Consider the following 19024-nt stretch of genomic DNA (forward strand, 5'->3'; position numbering starts at 1 on the left):
TCAAAAACCTTACTGAAACTTTTTTTGTTTTTTGTTTTTTAGTGTTCAAGAACTCTGGTTTACTGTATTTTCATCTTTATTATCTAAGATTAAAAGATTCGCATACAGCCATTGAGGCAATAAAGTCACCATCCGCCACACAATTTTTATTTTCAATCCCACATGATTTTCTATTATCAGGAGGACAAGACCTTGAAGACTCTTGAGGCCTTTCTCAAACTTTCATGTTTTCTGGTTTTTACAGAGTATGTTTGTCCACAAGTGATCATAGCTGAATTCTCGCTGGCTCAAGCAACAAAACAAAATTAACTTGTTCATCCAGTCTCGAGATGATTAAGCAGAAATGACTTTAGATCCAGGTGTTTAAAGAATGACCTTAGGATTTCACTTCTCTCCTTGCTTGTGCTAATGTTTCATTTTCAATGAGCTTTCTCCCTGCAGCAGAAGAGCATCCCCCACGAGCTCCGTGTTTTTGTCCTTTTCATCAAGCAGAAAGAGAAGACTGTCTCACCTCAGGATCTAGGACAACACCTCACACAGGAGTGGATTGTTCTGTTCAGGTCACATTTCTATCCCAGGACAGAAGATGTAGCCACATGATGGACAGCTCTAAGGTTTGGGAGGAAGTTTCCCAAAGAAAAACTGTGTTTTGCTCTTACCAAAAGAAGAGGGGGATATGTTGACTATACAAAAAAGAAAAAAAGTTGGGCTGGGGATGTGGCTCAAGCGGTAGCATGCTCACCTGGCATACGTGCGGCCCGGGTTCGATCCTCAGCACCACATACAAACAAAGATGTTGTGTCCGCTGAAAACTAAAAAAATAAATAAATAAATATTAAAAATTTTCTCTCTCTCTTTAAAAAAAAAAGAAGAAAAAAAGTAACAGATGTTCATTACTCTTGGGATCATCCAGCATATCCGTCTTCCCCATATAATTGAATCAGATATTTCTCAGCTCTACTTGCATTTGTTAACGAGTTTAAATTCCCCCAAAGAAGAGGAGAGGCACTAATAGGTTGAAAATCTGCTCTAGGCTAAGTTCCAGATATGGAACTACCTAGGTAAATGATATCCCCTTTACAGGGAAGGTAACTGAGACTTACCTAGGCTCATTTTGTGTCTGTGATCAATCAACCTGAAACTGGAAGAACCTAGATTCAAATACAGTTCTGCCTGACTCATCCCCCAATCAAAGTGCTATGCTCCTTTTAACAGCCTTGGTGTCAAAGAAAGTGCCCTTTCGTGCTCTTAAATGGATCGTGAGTGAACACAACCAAATCTGGATTAGTCAACAAATATTTGTTAAGAACTCATTGTTATGAGCTCATAGTTTGAGTCTTGCAGGTAAAGAAGACACAAATGGCCTAGTCCCTTCCTCCAAAGTGGTCACCATAAAGTTGACAAAACAAACCTACTATGTATCCAGGAAAACTCTAGGTCTAAATCTTGTGGTATTTATAACATACCTTCAATGAGACACTCACCCTTGGGATTACTGTCCAGAGTCAGTCATCCTTTTAGATTGCAAGTTTCATGAAGAGGGACATTACAGCATCCCAGTCATATTTCCACAAATATCTGTAGGAGGTTTCACAGAAATGATGTCTTGAGTTCCATTTATGAAACAAATAATGTGGAGTTAGATTTTTCTTTTTTTATGGAAGGACAGGCAATTAGTAGACATCCTATAAATGCAAAACGAACAGCCGAGAGAAGCAAAAATAATGTGAAAATAAGCAAAGAGTGGGAGTCAATGCAGTGTACCTGGGGCAAGAGAGGGAACAGGACAGAATTGAGCACAATTCTGATTATCCAGAAGCCAGGGGTAACTCACAGTTTTCAATGGCACTGTCAAGTTTTACCAAATTCTGGGCCACAGTTACTTTATTTGCAAAATGAGGAGAAAGGAGAAAGTGGAGTCTATAATTATCTCCCCAATGTCTCTCTTCTTATATCACAGAGAATCACAAACTTGCTGATAAATGGACTTCCTCAAGAAAAGAGCATGTTCAGAATACAGATTTAGGTCAAGGAATCTATGTATTTCTGAAGTTTCACGGGTGAAGGAATAGACAGGATTGCAGGATAAGTATACTACACACACACACACATACACACACACACACAAAGAATAACCTTCCCAACTGTAAAATTCAGACAGAACTTTATATGGAAATTCAGGTGGTCAGCCTAAGTAGAAGATTAAGAGGGACCTTGAAATTCAAAAGAGTTCCCTGCCTTCAGGAAGCAATGAGGCATTGTGCCTGGGAGTGAAAATTGTACATTTTTGTGAGTTAGCTTGGCAGGCTTGGACTGACACCTCTTTGAGCAGCTCACTCGGGTGTGAAGAGGGCAACTTTTACCTCACTGAGGTCTTCTCTCCTAGAAAGCCCTGAATTCTTTTCCTCCTGTCTCCTGCAGATTCACTGTAGGACACTTTTTAATAAGAAACGTGCGTTTTTCACTAGCGCTCCGCAGAGGTGCTGGGAGCCCAGTGCTACTCATCTAGGTGGGATTGCGCCTAGTTCAAGAGAACCCTGAGACATTTAGGGATGAAAAGTTCCCGGAACAAAAGAAAACAGCCATCCTACATCATTTTACTAACTTTGGATTCTAAACACTTTTTTAAAAGTCACTTCGACTTCCTCACCCCGGATGAGTTAGGAGAGTAGCACGGGAGTGCTCGCTCTCCACTGTATTTATTTAATGATTAGTCCAGCGCTTTGGTTTTAGGGCAAAAGCGAGCCAGACAGTGCTCTGACGTAAGGACTAAAAAGGCCACCCATCGTTTGCCGAGAGCTCTTGCTTTCTTACCCCGGTAACTATTTTTCTAGATTAGAGTTTAGTCTTTTTTAAAGTTCTCCATGCCTCTTTTCCATTATTTGAAGCGGGCTGGAGGAAACGTGCCTTATCCTTCCTACCCTGGGTCTCTATGTCGCTCTGAATCAGGTCCCTCTCAGGTCTCGAAACTGAGTTTCCATAACGCAAAAAGGGGTGAGGGTGGGGATCCCCTGCCTGGCGCGTGGCGCAGAGCGCTGGAATCCTCCCAGCGGAGGCGCAGTCACAGCGCGAACTCGCCAGCACCTCGCGCCGCCTGCTGCCGCCCAGCCAGGTCTCGGGAAAAGAGGGAGGGGACGAGCGGAGGAAAAGTGGGGCCGGGCTGGGGGTGTCTGGAAAGCTGGGCTGCGCTGACGTCACTGGGCGCGCAATTCGGGATCCAGCGCTTTAAAAAACGAGCGTGCGAGCGGAGATGCTGCTGCACACAGCTCAGACCGCCTGCAGCAGCAACGCGCACCGCTACTGCCGCGACTGCATCAAGGGCTGCTCCAGGGGCCAGCGTGGCTGCAACGTGCTCCGCGATCCCCGCGGAACTTCTCCTCTGCGCTCCCGGCGGGGGGCAGGAGCGCGGCGCCCAGTGTTACAGACGCCCGCAGAGCTTCAGAAGCCGGAGGAGCGCCGCCTGGCGCGCCACAGTCCACAACAGTCCCGGCGTTGCCCTCGGCTGGCGTCTGGCTCGCGGATCCCTGCCTTGGGCACCATGGACACCTCCCGCGTCGGCGTGCTCCTGTCCTTGCCTGTGCTGCTGCAGCTAGCGGCTGGAGGCGGCTCGCCCAAGCCCGGTGCGCTACCGCGGGGCTGTCCCACACACTGTCACTGCGAGCCCGACGGCAGAATGTTGCTCAGGGTGGACTGCTCGGACCTGGGACTCTCGGAGCTGCCCTCCAACATCAGCGTCTTCACCTCCTACCTGTAAGTGCGCCCCCACCTCACTCCCAGAAGGGGGCTAGAAATGGGAGGGAGCTACTCTGAGTCAAGGCTGGGAGACGTAGCGCCCTCCTGCTTTGGAGGGGGCGGGCGACTTTGCCAAGGGCATCCTGGCTAGACCAGTTTCGGCTCCCCGGAGAAATGCACGTGTTTTAGAGGTGTGTAACGAAATGGATTCACTGCGACCCAGGGAAAGAGCTGGTGCGCCGCAGCTTTGCAGTCCAGAACTAGGCACGTCGCAGGGCACATTCCTCCGAATGTACAGGCATTTGTGTGCATAGTGAGCACAAGTGTACAGGCATTTTTGTGCAGAATGGGCTTTTGTGCCCAGGAGGCTTAAACCCAAGGGCAGGATGCCCGACTGGTCCCTACCCCAATCCCCCCGTTTTCATCCAGTTGCTTTCCATGAAGAGATGGGCTATAAAGTGTCCCACAGGAGAAACCTAACATGCCCAGCTCTAAGGGACTTGCTCTGCATCCTTAGCACTGTAGCGCGACATAACCTTTTTTTTTTTTTAACGGAGTGATTAAAATGTGGCAACCACAAACCCCGATTAGAGCTGCCAGAACGTTATCTTTACCTTTGGCTGCCCGAGCCGCTCTTTGAAGTACCGATGGCCGCAGTGTAATCTTTAACCATCTCCTCCCCCGGGGGAGGAAAGGGAAGTGGGCTGAAGGCGGCCAGGCGAGTAAACAGCGGCGCCGACTTCCAAGGGGGTTCCCGAAACTCTGTCTTCCTTGGGGGGAACCTCCCACCCTTTCTTTTCCTAATACCACGTCCAAAGCCCTGACCACGGGAATGAGGCTGTGGCTCATTTTATAATTCTGTCTCTGAGAAGCCCAGACTGGAGAGTAACAGGTGGTTGACTGGATGAGGTGGCTCAGAAAGGAACTCTGTTCTCGGGGACCAAGGTGACTACTCCCCCCAACTTCCTGTCAACCATCTGGAGTTCTGTTCCTTGGGGCCAAGAGACCAGGGTCGAGGCCACCCTGGGAAAAAGCTCTCCTGGCCACGAGGTGAAACATTTAGATTTTAATTCAAGACCTTGCAGTGAGCCCATCCCATACTCGTTTAATCTGTTTCGGCTTCTCTGATGTACCTTGGCACGAGCGAGTTGGGATGTTTGTGAACTCGGTTTTTCCTCTGTTTAGTTGCTTTGTGGAGGAAAGAAACAGAGGCTTACGCAATGTTTTCTGCCAGGTAGTGAGTTTTTCTTTCTCTGGAACAGGATAAGGAAGAGAAGAAAAAGGGAAAAAAATATTGCATTTAAAGAAAGGCTAAATCCTGATAAATTTTAGTATTGGTAGGTGAGAGTGGCCTCCTCCACTACCATAAAAAACTGTTTGGGTCGCTTTTCTTTATTCAAGCAGGATATAAAATATTTTCCCCACCAGGTTTTCCCTTCAATAGCATGTGGTAGTGATATTTTTCGAGGGAGTGAAATCTGTTTTCAAAAATGATCATCCTCTCAGAATTCACATTTCCTTCAGAACAGCTGTCCCTATTAGGAAACAGAATATACATCCCCAAACTTTCTGGTTTAACTGCTAATGTCAGTGACTCAAAGATAATGTGTTCTCCGGCATAATGAATTTCTAAGGCAAGTTTGGCAATTTTACTTAAGAGCCTACACTATTCTTTCCCACCGCCCTGAAGAAATTCACTATATACAAGGATGTACAACCCCATGCTCTCAGCCCCAACACTTACTTACTATTTAAATTATACGTTAATTATAAAATATATTTAAGAATGTAGCAAAAAATATGCATAATGTTGGGGCATTTTTTTCCTCCTACTTTCAAGAAGAACATTTGTTAAGCTTCTGTTACTAAAAGCCTAAAATTATGCTTTAAACTATTTCCCACCATACCTCAAATCCAAAAGCATCTTCCCTGTGCTCAGGAGAACTTACTGCTACCTACTGCCACTGTTCACTACCTATCATTAATAGATAACCCCTCGAAGTTAAGATACAATTAGGAAGTGAATTTTCACATTATTCTTATGCTATTTGATGCCAGCTTGTATCCTAGTCTAAGAGGAAATTTTCTCCGTGCCCTATAAAATGTTAAACTCAGACTGTCTGTGTAAAGTTAGACAGGGAATGTTAACCATTTGCTTCTGGTCGCTGAAATTTCAGGAATTGTGTGTGCTGAATGTAGATATCAATACTAAAGTGAAGAACTGGCCAGACACTCCTTAATGTGTGATGTCATGACTTGGTCTCCCTATAGAGTGCAGAGTGCCAGGGACCATGGGGTGTTCTTTTGTCATGGATTGAGAGTTGTGGGATTACAATCACAGAAGTTCTGTGCAGACATTAAGGGTAGATGATGCCCTCTTTTGGTTACACCTAGTATTATCTGACCATTTCTGCCTTCACTTGGTTAGTCATAATCTAAAAGAGTAAATAAGTAGGAGTTTTATTGATTTTCTTATTTTAAGAAATAACTTCATTTGCTCTTGAAAGGGGACATTAAGTTATGTTCCCACTCCACTGGGGCCAAAAGCTTTGATGGGAAAATTTAAGTAAGTAAAGACTAATGTGGTTAAGAGGCCAGAACTACTGTTATTGTTTGTAGTAGGTTATCACCATTTATTTAGTCAAAATATTATCTCCTAATCCCCCTAAAGAAAGAACAAGCATTTTATTTCCTTCCAACAGATTGACATGGTAAGTTCCAGCTGACCACTTTTGGAAAATAGATTTGCTGCAATCTAATAGTTGTCTAGTGAAACCAGCAGGTAAAGAAAGTTCTCTAAATCTATTCATAGAAGGCAAGAACTGTTTGTGCATCATTTTATAATCTTTCTTCTGAGAAAAGCTAAATCTTAAGCCAATCCAAACATTAATATTAGCTCTCTTTTCTTACCAAACTCCATCCCCCAGTAGATCTGTAACCAGACCATTAACTGTAATGGAAACTCCTAGAAGAATCTCAATCCTAGTCTCTTCTCTCCCCATCCCATGTCTTTTCCCTCAACTTCTTCTCCTACTATCCACCCCAATTGGTTATAGGCTCTCATTTTACTAACAGAAGCCAGTGAAGTTCACTCTGCAGAAAATAAGGACCCCACCAAGGCTAAAACATAAAAAGAGACAATAATTGTTTACAATGCTTAATATATCTCAATACACCAAGAATGATCAGTCAGAAACAAAGTAGGTCTAATCCTATTATAGATAAGTTGTTTTAGTCATTCAAATACAAAGGATTTTGCTCCTAGGGTCTTAAAAAGTAAAATCTCCTATGTTACTTTGATGTGTCTTTCATCTAGTTAGCGTGGCATCAAGGTAGAAAACTAAATTTCAGTGAACAGCCTAATATAGTAAATAGACTTTTCTTTATTGGTCTAGAATGCAGATTTTCCTTTTAAACAGAAACCAAGTTTTTCTTTGCTGTTGCTGAATGGCTAAAACATTTTATCCATAAGCAAAGTTATGTTATATGAACCAAAGAAACCAAGAGAGATTTTAAAATTTTACATAACTTGGTTACTTTCCCCTATGTCATTTTGAAACAAAATTTGATTTTATACATAATTAGTAAAATTGATGTTAATAAGAACTGATCAAAAACCTCAATTAGTTAAATTAAGAATGGCCCTGGTATCATATATATGTTTTAAGCATTAAAGATGCAGTTTCAAAATTCAAAAATATTTTAGAGTCTTATTTGAAAATAATGTAATATATTTCTTGTTTCCTTCTAGCTGAGAAAAGTACTTTAAATAAAAGACTATGCTCATACTTTAAATAAAAGACAAAGTTCGTACTTTATAAATGGTTATAAAAGGATTTAGATCAATTGCAAAATTCATAGAGGTTACAACATTCTTTTAAACTTTGTCTAAAATACAATGATATCAAGAATTTTCTCCATTTTAATAAAGTTCATTCTTTTTCTCTAGGATTCCTGGTGGGTTTTCCCATAGACTTTTTTGTTATGGGGCAATTATTGAAACTAATTAATTAAATCTGAGTAATTTTTTTAATAGTGAATTGTGATTCAAACAATTTTGTAGCATATTGAACATACTCAATATGTTCAATATGTGCATGACAGAGTTCATGTGACAAGAAAGAATTTTTACATAATAAATGTGACCTTTAGTTTTTTTCTTCTTTCTTTCCTCTTCATTTTTCAAAGCAAAGACATTCTGATGAAGCAACAAAAGGTAACAATCATAAATGAGTAAGAAGATTGAATAAGAAATAACCTTTGTGGTTAAATAGAATCGTTTTGATAGTGAGACCATTCACACTTGGATGTGTTTAAAGAAGTTCAGAAACATAAAATCTGCCTATGATTTTAGTTTTTATCTCAACTATTTGATCACTTTTAAATTCCAAAACATATAGCTGTCAAAAGCAGACAAATAACGTCAGAGCAAATGATTAACCCAATACAGCTATCATGAAATTAAAGATATTACAGAATATTTATGGTATTATAACTGATATATAATTTTTACTTACCTTATCAAAGTGTTTTTATATTTCTTCTATCAAATTCATCATTTAATTACTTTAACCATAAATTTAAGTATGGTTTCCAATTAAACTAAATTATATGCCATAAGATATAACTGAAAAACAATAGAGAGTTTTGTATTGCACAATATTATATTTTTTGTTATATTTATATAAATTTAGAATACAGCTAAATGATACACTTCCATGTGAACAACCCTCATGTGGATTTTTTGGTAAATTAAGAAATCAAATTCCTTCCAGTAAGATTCAACCTCCTCTCTCCTACCACAATGTTTACCTTTATGGCATCCCATTTTAGTAGTAGGGAGATAAATCAAACTGGCAACAAAGCCAGACTGATATATTTTTTACCAAATAAAATCAGCTGATTATCTTGTCTTGTTTCTCTGTTTGATGCATTTAGTAGAACTTCACATGTTAAATCTGTCCAAGGGTTCTAATCCACTGTAACTATTTTATTCTCAGTTCTGTCAGCCTTAATCCACATTTTTATTTAGCTATTATTTATACCAACTACATGTCCAGTTTCACCTGTGGAACTCATTATATGTGTGGAAAGGAGATATTGCACAGGTTACAATGTGGAACTTTTCATTAAAATTCTTCTAATTCAAAATTAATTTGGTTCTTTATATCTTCCATGGTGGGAAGCCATTCCATCTTGAAATATGTGGCATTTTCTCCCACCTCTTCCAGTAAATATTCCTGTTACATTAGTTGAGCCCAATGATAATGCCTTATTTGAAAATGTAAGATAGAACTTGAGTCATTTGGTTTCAAGAAATGGAATAATAGGATTCAGTGGTCATGCTAAGTCTCTCAACAGGGCGGTAGCTTTAGTGGGAAGCTGTTGAAGAGATGCTTCACAAGCAAGAGTGCTTCCTCACACCCTCATAAATTACTTCCACTCTGAATGTATATGTCTAGAACTGGAGAAGCTGATATTTACTTTGAGAGTTTGCAAAGGAACCAGCCATGACTGTGAAAACATCTTCCTTAAGTCAGATGGAATAATACTCCAGGATGTAATGAGAGGCTTTCTTTCCTTCAGAGTTTATTCTCCTCATTTATCTATGAGTACCTCCAGGGTAGGAAATTTTCTACTTTATATTCCAAATTTGTCAGAGTGCCCAACTCTTATGGGATATCCAGTAAATATTTGTAATGTTGAATTTAATATAATTGGCTGAATCAGCTACTGAAATCCTAGTAGCTAAAAGGGGTCTGAGAAAGATGAGAACTACTAGTCTACAAGTAGCAGAATAACACAAGGCTCCTGGTATCCCACAATTGTGGCCCAGTACCATTTGAAATTTAATTGAATTCTATGTAGCTTAAATGATGCAGTGAGTTGTTTATTTTAACACACATAATAATTTATATACCCAAGTTTCCTTATTATTTTAATAAAAATAATGCAAATAAAAGCTGAAATTTATACTGTGCTCCCTGAGTGTCAGGAACTATGTTGAATGCTTGACTCAGTTGTATGTCTATAAATTTTTTCCAAGGACATTTTCATTGCTCTAAATACTTTTGGACCTCTTTGAAATTATATTCAGGACTAGTCTGCAAATGAGACAAGAAAACCAGTCTTCTAATTTACATTTATGCCTTATAATGATTGTAGTTGGTGCTGAAATATTTTACCATATTTTTCTTTTCAAGGACACAATTTATGCCAGGTACAACGGCACACGCCTGTAATCCCAGCGGCTCAGGAGGCTGAGGCAGGAGAATCTCGAGATCAAAGCCAGCCTCAGCAAAAGTGAGGTGCTAGACAACTCAGTGATACAAAATAGGGCTGGAGATGTGGCTCAGTAGCCAAGTGGCCCCTGAGTTCAATCCCTAGTACCACCAAACCTCCCCTTACCCTCAAAATAAACAGAAAACAATTTACGAAGCTTTAATTCTTTAGGGACTTCCAGAACAAAATATAGTTTTTAATTTTCAATAAAATCAGCATGATGTGATCTAGTTTAGGGCCAAATATTTTAAATTTGATCCGTATGTATCTTTTTTATATCCACTTTCTTACTACCACAGAAATCAATTTTCATGTCTAAATTGTGTGTGTTTTAACAGTAGACCAGTGACACAGTCTTCTGAGTCATCCAGAAATCTGAACAAGACAGAGAAAAGTCTCCTCCTTCAAACAAAACACCTTTCTGAATTTCTTCAGTCCTTTGCTGCTAGAAACCTGATCTACATTAATCATTTGTGGTAGTACTGGGTCAACATGAAGTATCAGTGTGTGACCAGTTAATTATAAATTATATTCAGTGCAGAAAACCCCTCATCAAGTAATTGCTGATGTTAAGAAAATTTGGGATACACTGGGGCACAATCTCTAAAATCTCTTAAAATGACATTCTCATCTTCTAGTTTTCTATTAACCCTAACCACTTAAAATTATTCATCAATTTCTAATTTTCAAGTGTCTCACTTTTTATTTGCAAGCCTTTTTTTTTTCTCATATTCCTTTTATCCTTCTTGCCTTCAGAAGAAGTTTCTCTTCATCTACAGACAAGGACTGTGGTGGTCAAGGGGGAAGAAAGCGATCTCATGCACACCCTAGCACACACCAATGAGAAACACGTCCCTTTGTGCCACCAGCTCGGCGGAAATGACACATATATACATTGACAGGGCACGGCAGTGGAGAGCCAGCCCTTTAAAGGGGAGAGACGGAGGGGCTGGCTGTGTGAAGGCACCTTCAGTTCAGTTCAGAAGCTGAAATGCAGAAGACAATTGTCCTGGCAAAAGGAGCCCAACTCCAGCTGAGAACGCGTGCTCTGAGCTGACCTTCCTCGTCAGCCTGCCAGCAGAGATTAAGCTTTCCTCAAGTGGTTCCTTGTTAGCCCAGCCTCTCCCCAGTGTTGCTCATCTTTCACAACTGGAAGCCAAGTGTTACTCAATTTTGCAGCCAAATTCCTTTATTTCCTCCTTCTACCTCCTTGTCTGCCTCTCTCTCTCTCTCTCTCTCTCTCTCTCTCTCTCTCTCTCTCTCTCTCTCTTCTCTCTCTTTCTCTCTCTCTCCTCTCTCTCTCTCCTCTCTCTCTCTCCCTTTCTCTCTCTCCTCTCTCTTTCTCTCTCTCTCTCTCCTCTCTCTCTCTCTCTCTCTCACACACACACACACACACAAACACACACCATTGTGGTCACTAACTTCACATATCTGCCTTCTTTCCAAAGTCTTCACTATGCAGAGAACCTACAGATTTTTTGTGTTTCGCTAAAAAACTGGAAAATACTTTTGTCCCTCTTTTTTCTTGAAACTTTGATTACATAGAGCAAGGGACCTCTAAAAAAGATGTCTATTTGAAAAAAAAAAAAAACCTTCCTTTGATCAAAAAAGCCGCAAAAGTGTACTCCTCAGGAAAGTAGAAAACCACACATGATCTCAAATGGAAAAAATATGAAGAATTTGCTGAATATTTAACCTTACCAAATAACAGAGATATTATTTTAAAGTTGGTTGGTTACTGTGGGCTGTATCAGAACCTTCGTTGTGTTGTGTTTGGGTTTACCCAATGTTATTGTAATGAATTTATTGGTTCGACACACAAAACACACATGGTGCTTGAAGTTTTTAGTTAATAAATTTTCTTAGGAAGCACTTGCTTGAAGGAGCTCTGTTACATAATCAATTGTTCCTTAAATCTATCAGCACAAAAATCACCTTTCAGATTCTGTATACATATGTGGTGAAGGTTATTTAATTATGAAAACCAAATAAAAATGGTGATTAAGAAGATACATTCCTTAATCACCATTTTTGTGTAAACACTGAGACTTTCACAATAAAGGTTTATTTCATGTTTGTTGAATGAATCTACAGAAGGAATTTGAGTCTCCTAGTAAAGTCTGAGATAAAAGTCTTCCTTTTTATTTTATTTTCCTACTTCCTACCTTGAAGGGATCCTTACCAGATATGCTTGCATTTGGCAATAAGCCTACTCTACTTAAAATGGTTAAAGTGTTAACTGCACAGTAGAAAAAAAGCCTAGAGAAAGAATGGCAAGAGAAATAGAAAAGCTAACTAAGGAAGTCTGCTACCCATGGGACAGTGCTGACAGAACTGAGAGACTGAGCCACTGGACTCCTCTAAACACCTGCTCCCAGATGGTACACTTCTCCACCCCTCTCCATCCTTTACTGACAGATGTGGCAGAGGAGAATCAGGACACATTTTCCTTATCTCCACCCCCCATCACAGGCCTTCCCACTACAAGACAAAGGGAAGTTTAGAAAGAAGCATCTTTGAGATTAAAGTATCAACTCTAAGTGCACCAAAGTTGGGGTCTTTGATTTTAACTTAGGGAAGCCACATCACTCTCCGTGTGGTGGAAGGTCTTAGCTCATCTGCAGCCCCCCGTTCCCCCAGCAGCTGTTGTTCTCTGGGACTCAGTGTAACAGAGCACAGGAAGAAGTTCAAGATCTTTTTTCATTGAATCTTCAAGCTCAGTTTAGCAAAAGGAAATCCTAGTTAAACCAGATTCTCCCAGGGTGTAAACATATCTCATTTGGAGAACTCAAAAGTTTTAGCAACATGATTAACTGACAGCAAGTGTCCACCTTCCACCTTACAGCTGCTGGCTTTCCAGAAAAATACCCACCTCCCCGGGGTCTTGCAGTTGTGGGAAGTGTCAGATGGACACCGTCTGGTCCCCAATGACTGTTACATAGTAATTTGAACACCCTTTTGCCGTAGCTGTAGAAGTGTCTCAGAACTTAATTGTATACTGGAAAGGAAAGGCTAATTTTGGTAGCTTTTTGTTAATTGTAATAAAATCAATTCAGAGCTTGAGTTAATAGCAAACTACACTGAGAATAAGTTCTACAAAGAACTGAAAGGATAATCTTTTGTCCACAAATCACCAGAATGATTAAGCTGTATAACTAAGGTCACATTACACAGTGCTGAATTGAAATTTAATAGTGATTGCTTGAACACTACCCTAATTTCCCAAATAAATAGAATTAAATCATTGATATTAGTTGCTGAAGGCTTCAATGAGTCAAAAGCTATGTCTACCTATGGAATGTAGAATGGAGGCTATCTCCAATCCTTTCATTTCACTGATAGTGAAATTCATGTTCATAAGAGCTAAATGATGTGCCCAGTCACATAGCTGGCAAAGATGGAATTGGAACCCAAATCTCCTGAAAACCTCAGTCCAGTGCTCTCTTTTCTGCTGTAATGACAGACATTGAAATGAATTCTGAAACTCTCAGTCACTTTCCTAGGTGATGTCAAATGCCCTGTTGCTTTGCATGTTATCATCAGTGTTCACAACTAGCTATGTGTCTGAATTTTAACCTTATCATTTTATTTTGGTTCACTGCAGATACACCCAAAAATCTGTAGAGCAAAAAGGAATAATCAGATTTAATTTGAGGAACACATCATTAATTTCCCAAATTTTTGTTCATAGTTAAACATGTTTATTGTAATTTACATTTCATTGAGTTTATTCAGCCATAATGAGTTCACCTAAATGTCTTTTGATATCTGTTTCCACTGTAGCAATGATGTTGCATTAGTTCAGGGTCTCCTGATTTTTGGCCTAAATGATTGTGGCAGTCTATTTCCATGGTCTATGTAGACCCCCAACGCACATGAACACTCCCTGCCACTCCCCACTAGTTTGTCCAAGATGCCTGTCTGGTCATGTCTCTTTTATATTCCACCCGTCAGTGGTTTCCTGTAGCTTTCATGACCAAGTTTAATATCTCTGTTTTAACATCTCTGTTTATCCTACCAAGCTGGCTTCTCTTACATTATCCCCTGCCTATGACCCCTGCTGCCTGTTCCCCCTCCCTATTCCTTTCTCTAACCATATCAAACTATGTCCTACAGTTTCCCTATTTCATGCCTCCAAATGTTCACATGTGCTGGCCTCTGCTTTGAATGCCTTTCTTCTTTTGCATCTTGCTAACTCCTGCAAGCTTTTCTATATTCACTTCAAACACCACCCCTTCTGGGAAGCCATCATGACCACCACTGAGAAGCCCATCTTATGCCCCACTAATGCTGAGCCTACCTTAGTCAAAGCACTCATCACACATAATCGCCATACTTGATCTTCATGTCTGTTTCCACTACTGACTGTGCCCCTTGAATTGTAGATGTGGCTTGAACAAAGAAGAAAAGAACCTTCCTACATATTGGATCAGAACCCAAAATTCTTGTGTATTCATGGTGTTTTTTAAATTTTCTGTATTGTGTTGTGTTCTGACATCTGGGGACCTTACTGATCCTGGAGAGATTTCTCCCTTCCTGGGCTAGCTAATTCCAAGAGAGAGCAAATGCCTCCCCTATAATGTGTCTTTCATATGCAAACCAACCAATCCAAAGCCCACCCCTAACCACCTCCTTTATGGATTTTTGCAGGGCTTGAATACTTTATGTCAATATTTCCTGTCCTAATCACCCCAAAGCCAGATACCGGACAAGATGGGACAGCCAGTACACCTCAGAACCCACTGAAATTTTTCAAACTAGCCAATTCTTAGCAAGTTTACCCTGCCTTGTTCACTCTTTTCTATGGAAAATATAATAAAGGCTCTGCGCATGTTCTTCCCCCATTTTCCTGCCATCTGACTGACCCTGGTGCTTCCCTGTATGGGCCAGCATAGCATGGGTGCCCACTTCTCTTGGGAACTATAACTAGCAAGCTGTCTTTCCAGTAGCAGCCATCTCCTTATCTGTTGTTTTCACCATACCTAGATAATATTAAAAACTACATTTTGAAACATCCCAAGCCCATGCCCATCTTTTCTGAGCTTCTTCAAAAGGAGACAGGGTACACTAAGGAGAGTCAGCACTACTTTCTCTCTAGAGGACACTCTCTGGTTCCCTATGCTCTATGTAAAGCTTATATGTCATCCACTCCTAAGATACCAGGCACTGTTTTTCTGACCACGAAGAGACTAGTTGATATAATCTCTGATATAATCTTATAATATGATGACAGAGAGATTCTTTCCTCCAAACCTGAAAGACTACATACTGTTGGAAAAATTCCCAAGACAGAAGAGGAAAAAAAAAATCAAAAGGATACTATTAATTCATTTACTCCCAGCTTCTCATTTGACCTTCAATTATTACTGTTTCTACCTTAGAGATCAGAACATCCCTTGATGATCATAGCACTATCTTGAATATCTTGGCAAGCAGCTTTGTGACTCAATGTTTTCATCTGTAAAGTGGCAAAATTGGAAAAATAATGCTTGCAAAGCACCTTGCATAGTACTTCATATATGGGACATACTTTAAATGTTTGGTGCAGCTGTTTTTATTGTTGATGATGTTACAGTTGCTATCACACTAAACTTATACTTTTCAAATATACCATGTTGCTCTTAAATTTTATTCCCCAAAATATTAATTGCCCTCAAGATTTACAAGTATGAATGTAACTTTCATTAAACAAAATTTTATAATGCTTTTTAACAAGTAGAGAATAGCAGAGAGGTGCCTACTAGGTGAAGAAGATTAGAGAAACCAATAAGGGACAGCTTCAAATGCATTAAGTGTTACCCAGTATCTGTTATAAATAAAAACATCATTTCATCTCTGGTCCTTGGTATTAAATAGGTAAACATTCTGTGTTTTCAATGTATTATTATATTTGTGCATGGGTGTGTTGACACTGCTAACATCTCCAGGATAGCTGATAGCTGAATGAATGCTTGATCATGGCATAATGTTGGAATTCCACACCTCAGACATGATTCAATGAATGACCAACAATTTGCAGTCCTAAGGTTGAATTATTTTCTCTTTTTCTTTAGCCCCATCATCTTTCCTGACTATGTAGAAAAACATCAGCTTGGTATCTTCTTGGTCTCTTAGGACCTTCATGATCAGCTATTGATTTGCTACAGTGTCAGGTGAGAGATGATGGACTTTAAGACTGAAAGAAGTTAGATAATTTAACCTTTCCTTAGGGCCAAAAAATGCATTCAGGAAAAATCAAGATTTCAACACAACAAAAGAATGTGTTTCATTTTTTTGTTGTTGTTTTTTAATATACCAACAACTACAAACAAAATTCTTCTCTAAAGACCAAAACCAGTTAAAGGAATAGGCTTTTATCTCTGTGAAAATACACCCAAGAGTTAAATTTTCAAAGCATCTCCAATAGCTGTCTTTGATAATGACACAGTTGGTTCAACTGAATTGCATGAAGAATCTTTCATCAGTGACCATGATGAGGCTAAATTTATTCCTAGGGAAATAATAGGTACCCATGATGTGAATCTATGTAAGAGAGGGAATTCAAAGTCCCACTTGAGCTTGTATTTTGAGCAGGAAGCCTCTGAAATTATGCATGGTGTCCCCAAAAGAGTGGAGAGATGGCTGAGCAGCCCTTGGACCAGTCTTTTCCACCCAGGGCCTCCAAATACACCCAGTTTTCCATCTCTAGAGACACACTAAACCCCTCTGCAAAAGAGATGTGTGCTTTGCCCACAACCTTTGATATCAAGACAGCAGGTTTGTAAAAGACAAAGGAAATCTCCTTATATCTTACCACATGTGAAAAGATGATTCTGAATTCCTGAGTGCCTATTAAGTTAGTAATCCAAGAAGCTTTCTTTTAAAACTCTAAAGCCAAAATGGAAGGAAGTTTCAGGCACACATTGATTACTTGTTATCCAGCAGCACAGATTGAAGAAAGGGACTCTCAGCCCAGCTTTATTCAATGGTTTAAATCATCACCAAACTAAAGAGAAACAAAAAGCAGCAAAAGTCAAACAATGTCAAGAAGAGTTAGAAAGGTCTCTCTCAGACCAAGGGCAATTCTTTATATAAAAAAGAGGAGGAGAAAAGTGGCAGCCCAAAAGAAATGGTGGCAAATTAGAAAGGAATTAAAAAAAAGAAATTTCAAGGTGAAGCAAAGGACAAGACAGAAAAAAGAGCCAGGCATGGACCAAGCTGCCATGCCAGTCCTAGACCTATCTAGGACTATTTAATACCAAGGACCAGAGATGAAATGATGTTTTTATTTATAACAGATACTGGCTACTATCTTCCCTGTGGAACTGGCTCACCCCAGGGGTAGGTTAAGTCCTTCAAGGGGCCCAAAATGAGTTTCTCTCTTATGCGTGCACATACACACATACACACACACACACACACACACACACACACACACCTTTGCATTTACATGTGAAAGAAATACAGAGAAAAACACACATTTTGGAAATAACCTTGAAACCTCAAAACAAATGGGTCTGTTCTATCTATAGTGTGATAAAACAATAGACATGCTCCTAGGAGCTGCTCAATAATTAACATTATGGTGTGGCAAAAAGTAAAAAACAAATGCACTAGATTAGAAATGTATATCTGTGGCTCTCAAACTTGTCAGCACATTTTTACCACCTGGTAGCTAATTTAGCCATCTTGAAGCTGAGATCACATGCCAAATCAAGCAAAGCAGAATCTCCTGGGAAGGAATGACGCATCAAAGTGTCCTGTAGCTCCCAAGGCAAATTCAATGTACAGCCAAGTTTGAGAACCACTGGTCTAGATCTCGCCAGTCCACTAATCAGCCACAGAATCTCTGGCAAGAAAAATTTTCTCCCTGCCTCAATTTTTCACCTCTGTAAAATAAGGGAGGTGAGCACATGCTCTGAGTTCTCCTCAATGGATAGTTCTACAAGTCTATTAGCTTGACTTTTGTGGGTATTGTAACAGGGCAGGTGTAACAGGATTGCAAAAAATGGGAGGTTTCCACACATCCACACCCACTCCCATTTTTTTTTCCAGGAAATCTGGAAGAATTGTTTACTCTCCTGCAGTGAGCATTATTTAAAATGACTTTATTTGTTTTACAGTTTAGAGGGCCCCCCTAGGTAGCCTCAGGAGCCCATTCATTTCATTAACATTAAATCAACAAGCAGACCTTCTTTCTGCCTCTCTCTAGCAGGATTAATGGATTTTGGCATGATTTGTGCATATAGCAGCAAAACCTCGTGCTGAGAAAGCTAGCAGGCTTGACTAATTCCCAGCAGTGCTAACTTCATAAACTTATTTTAAGCTTTTAACTTTGACTGAAGATTAAAGGTAATGACTTCATGTTACATTTGAATGTATGATGTTCAAGATGCATCAAAAAAATTATACAAACAGGACAAACTCTTTGATAAATTAACATATGTGGGCATATATAGGCATGTGTTCTTTAAAATCTTTTTATTTGTTCTAATTAGTTATACATGGCAGTTGAATACATTTTGACACATAAATAGAGTATAACTTCTCATTCTTTTGGTTGTACATGTTGTAGAAACACACAGGTCATGTAGTCATAAGTGCACATAGGGTAATAACATCCGATTCATTCTACTGTCCTTCCTGCCCCTATACCCTCTTCCCTCCTATGCTTATGAAAATATTCAATTCTGTGCATGTAAAAAAGGATTCTCTTAAATATAGAGAGATTTCTGCCATAAATATCCATTATTCTGAGTAGAGCATTGACAGTTGTATGAGGACTTATGGTTAGTTAGAACATCATAAATATGTTAATAGAAGACCCAATGTTATGAAGCTGTAACATGATGGAATGTTGATGTGAATTTTTTTCTAAGAAGCAAAATTGTCTTACTCCACAAAACCAGTTATCATCCAAAAATAATCTCACACATGACTATGCAGACACAGCTTTCTAGACACCCTGAAATTAAATTCAGAATTCAGAGAAGTCTGCATGAGGAAGGGGCAGAAAAGGGGAGAAAATACA

General features: G+C 39.7%; 1 protein-coding gene across 4 annotated transcripts in view; it reads left to right on the top strand.

Moving 5' to 3' along the window:
* Positions 1 to 3173: 3173 nt before the first annotated feature.
* Positions 3174 to 19024, top strand: part of Lgr5 (leucine rich repeat containing G protein-coupled receptor 5) — a 124570-nt gene continuing 108719 nt past the window's right edge. For 2 of the 4 annotated variants that reach the window (XM_058574628.1, XM_046430667.2), the window contains exon 1: positions 3175 to 3750. In XM_058574628.1, coding sequence (XP_058430611.1) covers positions 3251 to 3750 — 500 coding nt within the window. In that variant the 5' untranslated portion in view covers positions 3175 to 3250. Of the gene's footprint in view, positions 3751 to 19024 lie in introns of all 4 variants that reach the window. The other 2 variants (XM_058574630.1, XM_046430666.2) reach the window with 2 other exon arrangements.

Source organism: Marmota monax, unplaced genomic scaffold (genome assembly GCF_021218885.2).
Source record: "Marmota monax isolate L192 unplaced genomic scaffold, Marmota_monax_Labrador192_F-V1.1 WCK01_AAM20220418_F8-fsc00056, whole genome shotgun sequence".
Taxonomy (NCBI): Eukaryota; Metazoa; Chordata; class Mammalia; order Rodentia; family Sciuridae; genus Marmota; species Marmota monax.